Source organism: Thunnus thynnus, chromosome 1 (genome assembly GCF_963924715.1).
Source record: "Thunnus thynnus chromosome 1, fThuThy2.1, whole genome shotgun sequence".
NCBI classification, from domain to species: domain Eukaryota; kingdom Metazoa; phylum Chordata; class Actinopteri; order Scombriformes; family Scombridae; genus Thunnus; species Thunnus thynnus.
Window position 1 is genome coordinate 23,980,744 of NC_089517.1, and position 10,518 is coordinate 23,991,261.

General features: G+C 38.0%; 1 protein-coding gene across 3 annotated transcripts; it reads left to right on the forward strand.

Annotated features, from left to right (window-relative positions):
- The first annotated feature begins 905 nt into the window (after window positions 1–905).
- Window positions 906–10,404, forward strand: hnrnph3 (heterogeneous nuclear ribonucleoprotein H3 (2H9)). 3 transcript variants are annotated; one of them, XR_010928651.1, is made up of 12 exons: window positions 906–1,044; window positions 2,510–2,602; window positions 3,848–4,003; window positions 4,365–4,508; window positions 5,834–5,972; window positions 6,740–6,939; window positions 7,581–7,676; window positions 8,093–8,208; window positions 8,482–8,617; window positions 8,719–8,804; window positions 8,995–9,051; window positions 9,231–9,252. XR_010928651.1 is itself a non-coding variant. In XM_067591830.1 (11 exons), exons 2-11 carry the CDS (start codon window positions 2,515–2,517, stop codon window positions 9,308–9,310), a joined length of 1,212 nt encoding a protein of 403 aa, XP_067447931.1. In that variant the 5' UTR covers window positions 906–1,044; window positions 2,510–2,514; the 3' UTR covers window positions 9,311–10,404. The 3 variants fall into 3 exon arrangements, 1 of the variants encoding a protein (XP_067447931.1); XR_010928652.1 differs by having other exon boundaries at window positions 8,722–8,804; XM_067591830.1 differs by lacking the exon at window positions 8,719–8,804 and having other exon boundaries at window positions 9,231–10,404.
- The last annotated feature ends 114 nt before the right edge of the window (window positions 10,405–10,518 follow it).

A 10,518-nucleotide genomic window follows, 5' to 3' on the forward strand; every position in this document is an offset into this window, starting at 1 on the left:
TAAAATTATTATACACGTGTTAGTTCAAAGCCAAAACCTGCTTGTCTCACATGGATAAGATATTCAGGGATACATTTATCCTATAATCCCTTAATCTCGTGCTTTATTTAAGCTTTATAAAGGCACTCGCATATTAATAACGTGTCCATACAAGTGTTTTTGGTCTGCAGATTACTTACAATGACTATTTATAAATAGTCATTGTAAGTATGTTTAACACTGTACAAATAAAGGAAAATATATTTTCCTTTATTTGTACAGTGTTAAACATAGATGTTACCATCTGATGTACCAGAGTTATTTGACAGCTAATGTTCATCTTGGCAGGTTACAATTAAATCATATAACAGCACAATTACAGCAGTACAAAACCACACAGGGCACATAATAGCCTACACAATTATACACAGCAGCACATCACACACACCCACAATGTTGACTTGAAATGACAAATATGCTCGACTGTTTATTTGTCCATCAATCAAAGTGCTGAATGGATCTAGAGGTTATCAATGAATTCAATTACTGAACAGGCATGTATAAGGCTCCAATTAAGTCCATGTGGTTCTTTCTTTGTGAAACCTACACTAAAGAATAACTTCTCATAAAGTTACGACTTTTTATCATAATATTACTACTTTATTCTTGTAATATTACGACTTTTTTTTCTCGTAATATTATGAGTTTGTTCTCGAAATCTCAGAGGTGTTTTCCTCTCAGTGTGGCCCTGATACTCCTTAAACTGATTCAAAGACATCCCCAGAAAAAAGTTTCAACAAAACGCACTATTAAAAGGTTAATCTTATGGGACAGTAATGCACAGCAATAATGAAATAACACTCTATTTGCATGCATTTACTCACTACATGAAGTCTTGTACGAAATCAGTTTTTTAAGATGTATTTGTTTTTGTTTTATTACAGACAAACGGCTCAAATGTAATTTAGTTCATGCTTTGCAAGTCTCGCGACAACATACCTGAGCGTGTTTGCTGGCAGGAGACAGGAGTCACCTGAGGCTCGAGACCGGGGACAAGAGGAGATTGTGAGACAATTTCACTGTTTTCAGACATTTGTCACTTACGACTGATGTATTTCTGTCTTTGTATGCATATTTACACCCGGTGACAGCGCACGGCCGTTAGGAGTTGAACTATTCTGCCGTGTACGTTTGACCGCTGTCAGTGTCCTGGAGTTAGCCTTAGCAGCTAACTGCTAACCGCTAATGTTATAAAAGCTAACATTAGCACGTCAGGCTACGTTAGCTTCATTAGCTAGTCCAGCATCCTGTCTGTGACATATTCGCCTGTTGATAACTTTAAGTAAAGAGGTAACTTTACTTGCAGTTAAATAATGTTTGGTAGTGTCTTGGTGGCTTGAAGTTGGGCTATAATTACGTTAGCTTACAAACCTCTTGGTTTATTCATCAACACTTTGTGACAGCTGAAAGGAGGAAGTAACAAACATTGGCGTATTAAAGTTACTATGACAACTGCACAGTTTTGTATTACACCGTTAATCATGAAGAAGTCTTTCTCACAAGGTTTTGTTGTTAGATACTATTCATAATTACCGGTACACCGTTGTAGTCTCTGGCAATTGTTTAGTTTTCTTCAGGATACTAAACAGTTTTTTAAAATTTTATTTTATACTTTATCGCAAGAGTGCATTTTACGTAGGTTTGCTTATATAGAGAGGATAAGAAAGAGAATAAAGTGGCTAGTATGATGATGCATATACATATACGCACACATTCATATATACATATACATGCATACACACACATACTGTATATACATACACATCTGTACATACCTACACACATGCACACACAAAAAAGAAAATAAATAAATAAATAAAGCAATCAAACAACAAAAAAAGCTCATTGATTAACTCATTTATCCATGTCAAGCAATCCTTTGGTCCTATTGATTTGATTACAAAACAGTTTGAGTTGTTTATAACACCATTAGGCAGTATGCCTCCTGCAGAAAGGATGTTGTGCATTGTATTATTACAGAGTCTGAAGATATTAAAGATATCTGAGAATGATATGTATGTTTCATAGGTCCACAACAGCTCCTGCTCTGTTTATAATTATAACAGAGCAAACAGATGTCAAACAAATTAAATATTAGTAAGTATAAATAATGAAAGCACATATAAGTCATGGCTGAATTAAAATGACAGTAACAGTGATGCTATAATGGCTTTAGGCCAAGTATCTGTATTTTACAAAAGTATTTTATAGAAGTCATCCTATTTAACACTATATAAAAATGTAATAACTTGTTTCTCCTATTGAGACATATGTTATATTATCACAACTGTTTAATACTATAATGTCATTCATTATCTGTTTATACACCAATCTGCACTTATGGTGGCCCACAGGAGGAGTTATAGTTTATGACAAATACATTAATTAACTTACATCTGCCTATAACTACATTATAGTGTGTTTTATTATTTATTAATGTGTTACTGTGGTGTTTTGCTTTCTCTGGCAGCGAGGATGTCTTTGAACGAAGAGGGTTACGTGGTTAGGATCAGAGGACTTCCCTGGTCCTGCACACAGGAAGAGGTTGCTGGTTTCTTCTCTGGTGAGAACATATACACACACACATCTTTACAGCCTGAGGCTGAACAGAGTTAAAAACTGTAAGATTGTGAAACCATGGCTAAAATGATAAAACTATAAACATGACTATTTTCCATTTTTGATAACATTTTTTATTAGTTATCACAGCTGTTAATCTTTCTTGCAAGGATTATGATATTTGTAATGCAATTGAGCATTCTAAGTTGACAGAAAACTGTCTTCATCTTTACACTGAGTCTAAAATACATGTAAAATCAAAGCATCAGTATCACACCCTTACTTACTGACTTACTGCCCTTTATGCCTACTGGCATGTAGGACAGCAACAAAGGAGCCCCACTCCTGTCTGTTTAGGGTGAACTTTTGGATGGTACCCTAGGTCTGCTTCAGGGCTTTCAGTTCTCTCTCCACTGTTCAATGCCAGGTTTCTTTGGGTCTTCCTCTCTTATGCCTTCCTTCTGGTGTCCAGTGTAGGGCAATACTTGCTGATGTCATCTTGCTTTCTTCGCATGATGTGTCTGCCTGAAGGATTGCCACTTTGTTTTGGTCACGGGCTTGTGTGCCTTAATGATCCCAAGAACTATACCAGCAGGAGCTTAGTCTCCTGGTAGGGACATCCAAGTCAGTCAGGTCAAGGGTAGAGGCCTGACAAATTGCAATCCACTGGTCCTCCAGGGTGGGAGTTGGGCACAGGGCTAAAAACCTAGTCCTCTAGAAAAACACTGTTATGGAAATAGCATCAAAGGAAATAAACACCACAGTATCACACCCAGTAAAATTTTATTAATTGGGGAGGTCAAAGTAGCTAATGTCACACCCAACAGTATTTCATTTGTAACACCAGTGCAAGTGGAATCTCGCTGGTCAGATGGATGTTTGATTTAAGTCTGTGCACAAGTCTTCTCCACCTACTACAACATTTTACAAACAACTAGACTAGATGACCTTTTCCAGCCAGTCAACCGATTTTTATGCTTCACAGTTTACATGACCCCAGTAGTTAAGAAAGCTGTCAAGGTCTCATGTGAATCTCAGCATGGTATATTTTTACGTTCCATTTTCCAGAAACAACAATATATTGTATATCAAGCCTTTAAATATGGGGAAAAATTCCTTTTACAAACAATCCACGTCTTCAAATTAGAAAGATTTCAATTTTATCCTCAATGGTGTGTTTTTCTTTTGACAGGCAAAAATGTCTGAGTAGTCATTCTTTTAAAGAAATCTGATAAATTTTTTTGTGCAGACTGTGACATTGTGGGGAAGGTAAACGGAGTGTGTTTCACCTACTCCAAAGAAGGCCGCCCCAGTGGAGAGGCATTTATTGAGCTGAAAACAGCTGAGGATTTCAAGAATGCCCTTGCCAAAGACCGTAAATACATGGGGCACCGATACATCGAGGGTAAGCAATGAAAACTGGTATAACAGACTGACTGACAAGTGAGAGATGTTGTTCTGATCTTCTTCTGTGTTGATTTTGTTTTTACATAAATGCAAATTCCTCTGGTATCTCATCAGTTTAATGTGGAGCTGTTGTCGCTTGTTGTTTGCTACACATGTAAAAGCTTGTTTCATGGCTCTCCTACATCAAGAAGAGATAAATCTTATATCTCCTGTTGTACAAATATACTTTTTTTCAGCTTATTTTGTGTGTGATAAGCTTTGAATAATACTCTACTGAAAATTATGTATTTTTTGAGGTTGACTTTCAGATGACATGTGATGTGTTTGTGTCTGTCCATCTGTGTGTGTGTCTGACTCAGTGTTCAAGTCAAACCGTAGTGAGATGGACTGGGTGCTGAAACGTAGCGGCCCTGCTGACTATGATAGCTGCAGTGGCTGCATGCTGAGACTTAGAGGCCTGCCCTTTGGCTGCAGCAAGGAAGAGATTGTTCAGTTCTTTTCAGGTACATGATCACATACACTTACAAGCTTTGTATAAACCTTTGTCTAATTACAGTTAAATTGTCCTGATATTGCATATTTTATTTTATGTCAACCTCAGGGATAGTTTTTACAGACACAGGCTGTTTGCAGTTTTTGTCACTGTCGACACCACAGTGTAAGGGTGTTAGGGAGCTGGCAGAACTGCAGCTAGCTTTTAAATGTGCAAAAGAGCATCTAGACCTGCCGTGCAACGTATCAAATGAGACTCTGAATCTCTTATTCAGTATTTATGTATCAACCTGTATCACATAAAATGCCCTCCTAGGCTTCACAGTTAGTGATAATACAATATATTAAAAAATACAACAGGGTTATAATTAAACAATATGCCTCCAATTTTAATGGCAAATTTAATTTAGTACTGCTAAACATTTACAGGTCCTTTCTTAAACACAAATGTGGCTGATTGTATCATGAAAAATCCAAAGGAAATCCCAACTGCACTTTATAAAGTGCTTTCCACTCAGCTGAACACTGCAACATCAACGTACAGTAACATTCAATGTAGATGGACGGTTTTGCCAACACTTGATGTTTTCACATTTCTCATATTACACACTGTTAATTTCACATCACTATTTCCTGTTCCTGTGGTAGGCAGGATTACATATCTGCATACAAGTGTGTGTGTGTGTGTCATGGCCCAAAGGCCTGATATATGTTTGTTCTTGTAGTATAGTCATACTGTGTTGACTAACTTGTCCTTGTTATAAATTGTTAGTATGAATATTACCATGTTAGTGTAATGTAAGCATATTATCTAGCATGTTTGTCCTGTATGATCTAGATGTCATGCATTAGGAGGTTTAACTATAGAATGGGCTGGGCTGGTTTGGCTGAGAGGAGACAGTCCCATGACACTGATCTGGGGTCAGTACTGTGATTCTGCTTATTAGCAGCCTTTATGTAGGAAGATCAACACTAAATAATTATTATGGAGTAATGTCACTCAGCAATAATGAATAATAATTAAGCTGGTGACCAAAATTCGATAGTGCATCAGAGAAAAAAAAATCCTCTACATCCCTCTAATTATGTGGTATAAGCTGACTCCAGGCCAGTGTGTGTTTCATTCCTCTGCTGGGCACATTACAAGTGTGACTTCAGTCCTCTGAGATGCCCCTTTATTTAATCCAGTCTTATCAGATACTGCAGCTGCTATTTATTCGCTGTCATGACCTTAATTAATCCTGAAAGCTCCAGTGATGCAGTGGGTGTTGTTCTATCTATAACTATCTATCAGTCTACCTACCGACCTATGTATTTATGTGTGCTTGGGTTGAAGGGTTGAGAATCGTGCCAAATGGGATTACTCTGCCAGTGGACTACCAGGGGAGGAGCACAGGGGAAGCCTTCGTGCAGTTTGCCTCAAAGGAGATAGCAGAAAAGGCTCTGGGGAAACACAAGGAAAGAATAGGGCACAGGTGGGACAGACGGGAAAGGGACGGGCTGGACTGGGTTGGGCTTCTATTGTAGTACTTACTGGGTGGTCATATTAGATTAATTATGGTATAATTATGATTAACGGGATGGTTTCTATTACACTTACGGTTGAATGATAAGCATGGGTTGGTCTGCTAGAATAATTATGGTAAAATGGGTAAATTAATTGGGTGTGTCATAATATTTATTAAAATGCTAATGGGATGGGGTTTAATGGGTTTATGCATTGTAATTATGGTGACATGTTGAATATTAGGATGAAAGATCATGTATCTAATCTTTAAGTTAAAGGTGGTGTGATGATTTTATGTCATAGACAGTTTATTGGTGGCCATTTAAGACCTGGGAGCTCTTTTTAACTCTGTTAGAACAGAATGTGGGTGTATTAGATAATTATTTTGGCACTTTCTTTGTATCCTTTCATATATTTATTATACACATAATTTAATGTGGGGATTAAGCATAGAAGTGTAACAGAGGACAGTCAAGGCAGCTTGGTGAGGTAAAGATTCTTTACTACAGCCCTAAGCCCAGTTAATGATGAGCTTTGGACCAGGTTGTTCTGTCACTCAGACACTTCAGCTCCAGGCTAAAACAACTTAGACCATTATATAGAATATTTGTCTCTTGTGTGTTAATCTTCTCTCTCTGTAAATCATATCTATGTATGTTACCCGAGCTAAGCCATTTCTTCACCTTAACTGTCTCCTCTGCCCCCCCCTCACCCCACGGGCCTTTCATATTGCAGGTATATAGAGATTTTTAAGAGCAGTCGTAACGAAATCAGAGCCTACTACGAGGTGCCCCGGCGGGGGATGGGAGGCCAGAGACCAGGGCCGTATGATAGACCCATGATGGCGGGACCCAGGGGAGGGTTTTTTGGGCCCGGGCCTGGCCGTGGTGCAGCTCTGATGGACACCATGAGGAGTGGAGGTGGCTACGGAGGAGGTAAGCATACAGGAAAAGTGGTAATCTGACGCAGCAGAAAGCAATTTAGTATTCAGCAGCAAGGCAATACTAAGTATTTTTCATTATGTAATGTGTCATGTGAGCATGTTTATAGGCAAACAGTAACATGAGATGAAAACAGGATAATAATGTCAAGTTTGAACCAAAGACTTCAGTATTCGTTAAATAAGTCTCACTCAGGAGTTATGTTTTCAGTTTACTCGTTTACAAAACCAGGTCTCTAAACCATATTTGCAGTAAATACTCATACGAAGACAATACTCAGCACTCATTGATTAATTTTACAAAACCATCAGAGCAAAGCTTAAACTGTTAACAGTCAGATGTATAAAGAAATTGGACCTTTATTATTTATTGTCAAACGTATGTAGTGCAGCCACATGAGGGTGTGTTTTATGGTGATATATTATGGTTATTTTTCAGGTTAATCAGTGATCTAATTGTTGTCCTGTGTAGATCATGTCATTAGTTCCTTTATCTGAACCAACAGAAAAGTTTTACTATCCAGTCAGTCTGTTATTCAGATCTGTCTACTGTGTTGTGGAGCAGTTGTTGCTGCTTCATTCTGTGTTAAATTACAGTCTGAGGTTTTCTCGCTGTGTGTGGGTGTCTGTGTCCAGGTTATGGCAGCTTTGACAACTACAATGGTTTCAACAACTACGGTTTTGGCAACGGCATGTTTGATGAGCGGGTGAGAGGAGAGAGGGGAGGAAGAGGTAAAGTCCAATTTTTTTTTTTCCCCTAAAGAGTCTGGCATTTAGAAACACTGATTCATGTCACAGAAACTCCATTTGTACTTGCAGTTTAGCGCCCCTGTCAACATGTCTCCCAATTATTAAATTGTTCACGTTTTTATTACTCTTCATTTTAGATTTTATCACTCTAAGATATGTGCCAAAATGTGATTCATTTCAAAGTATTTTACACCTAAACATGTTTAAGTTTAACTTTTGAAATTGAAGATATTTGAAGACATCTTGTAGAAGGCTTCATGAAGATTTCACACTTCTTAATAATGTATATATTTTTACAGTATGTTTTGATGATAAGTTGGAATGTATCATATTACTTCTCTCTCCTACATTTGCAGAGGTTGTGTTTGTGATCTGTGGATGTGTTTGTGTGATTTCAGGGATGGGAGGCCACGGTTACGGCGGTCAAAGTGAAAGTGGCTCAGGTTTCCACAGTGGCCATTTTGTTCACATGAGGGGTTTGCCTTTCCGTGCCACAGAGGGAGACATCGCTAAAGTAAGAAAACACACACACACACAGACCGGTTACTTTGATTATTTCTCTTGAAAGATTTCAAGCAATTAGGCATCATAGAACCAGATTAAAGACGTCACTAACAATTCAGATCCTTGATGTTTCTGTGGCTGTGATCTCTGTTCATGTTGCATGATGTTGGTTAGAAAGCTCAATAAAAAACAGCAACTACATTTAGATAAACACTGAATGTTAGTCATGAAAAACACAATCTGTACCTGTGTGTATACATTGTGTTTTTCTTCTTTTTTTAAGTTCTTCTCTCCATTGAACCCACTGAGGGTCCACATTGACGTGGCACCAAACGGCAAGTCGACTGGAGAGGCCGATGTGGAGTTCCGCTCCCATGAAGACGCTGTGGCAGCCATGTCCAAAGACAAGAACCACATGCGTATGTCCTCTCTTTTTCTTCTCCGGCCTCACTTTGGTTCTCACATTTTTCATGCTACAGTTAGTTATATTTATGATGGAGAATCACTTTTTGACTGACAGCAGACGAGGAGACCAGTTGTACCTACAGAAGGAGAATGCTTCTGGCAGCCCAGGTGTCCCTGAGATATTAGTGTTTGGTCAGTGAGGCAAGTTTCATGCAGGAACAAAAAAACCTTTTAAGAATCTGTTTGCTTAGGAAAGATACTCAAAACACTGTGAAATCACTATTTTTCATGACAGAATTTCAGGTCAATCTGAAGAGTCAATAGATGGATTTCAATAGAAGAAATCCAGGTTCTCTAACAGGCTGAGTGATGATTGCTGTTTTCTCCACAGAGCATCGTTATATTGAGCTGTTTCTCAACTCAACAGCAAGTGGGGCAGCTGAAATGAGTGAGTTTTCATCAACTTTCTTTATTAATGTGAAATTAAGTTTGACAATTGTCACTTTTTGCAGATGTATTTATTCAAAAAAAAACACTGAAGTTTGTACAGATGACTGATAAAGATGTGTACACAGCCACTTTCATTCTGAACATTTGTGTAATAAAAGTTGGGTGTTTGTCCTTTAGGTCGTGGCGGCGGCGGTTACTATAGTAACTCAGGAGGGGGCGGAGGCTCACGGAGCAGCGGGCTGCGAGGTGCATACTGATGATGTCATCCCACTCTTCCAATCCATCCTGACGTTTGTCTCACTTTTCTTGAGGCCACATTTACTCAAGTGTTTTTACGCAGGAGAGCTGATCTGAAGTCAATTTATTGCAGGGTCAAACTATAACCTCAGATACGATAACAGACAAGATATAAACTTTACATGTTCTATCGTTCCTAAAAGCACATGAAGAACAAATCAAATCTGACAAAAGTAAAATGTTGGAGCTCTTATGGGCACAACATCACTGATGGAAACTTCTAGTTTATATGTTTTAAAACGTTTTCTTATATTTTTTAAACAGATCAGATATCGTTTAACAGTTGGATATCGAGATATAGTTTGTCCTGATTCACACCAATACAAGTTTATGCCCTATAAATATCAAAATTTGTATTGTTGCAAAGTGTTGGAGATCCATTTGAGAGAAGTCAGAGCATCTGTTTATCTTGCAGAGTTTTGAAAAGATTGAACAGGCAGAAAGTGAATGTTAAAGTTTTTACTGCCCCTTTATTCATCTTATCTCACTGTACTGCAGCTGATGTCAGTCAGTACAGACACAGCAGGGAGACAGAACTTTGCTGGACACGGATTAGGACCACAATACCCCAAAACAAATGTGTGTTGATTGGCGCTGTGCTGTCGGGACCTGTTCTGGTCTCATCTTGTCACTTGATGATAACGCTGCTTTGATTTGGATGATGTGTTTATGAGGTGAAGCGGTGACAATCGGCAGTGTCAAAACAATACAAGCAACTTTTGGTGAGAAATTAATTTTTAATCTTTTATTAAAACATGAGGAACATTAAATCTATTCTGGTTTAACTTGTTTTCATCAGATCTTTTAGCCGTCCTGCCACACTGATTTGAATGTGATTTTAGATCAGCTTTGCTCTTTGAAAAGTTTGATAAATGTGAGCCAATGTGTGTTTTTTATGAATGTTTTCACAGTTCATTACAGAATTTAAAAGTAAGTTGAATATTATATTCCACTCTCAAAGAGTGGAAGTAAAATTGAGTCTCTATATTTGAGCTGTAAAATAGCTTATGCAGCTGTTGTACATTTTGCCTAATAAATTTTATATTTAATTCTCTTTCTGTGTCCCTGACATCATCTATGATGAGTTGTTGGTTTGAGAAGGCATCTTGATAGACAAGAAAAGAAGTGGATCCACTTTTGAGTTGTGAAATCAGAGGGGAAAAAATCA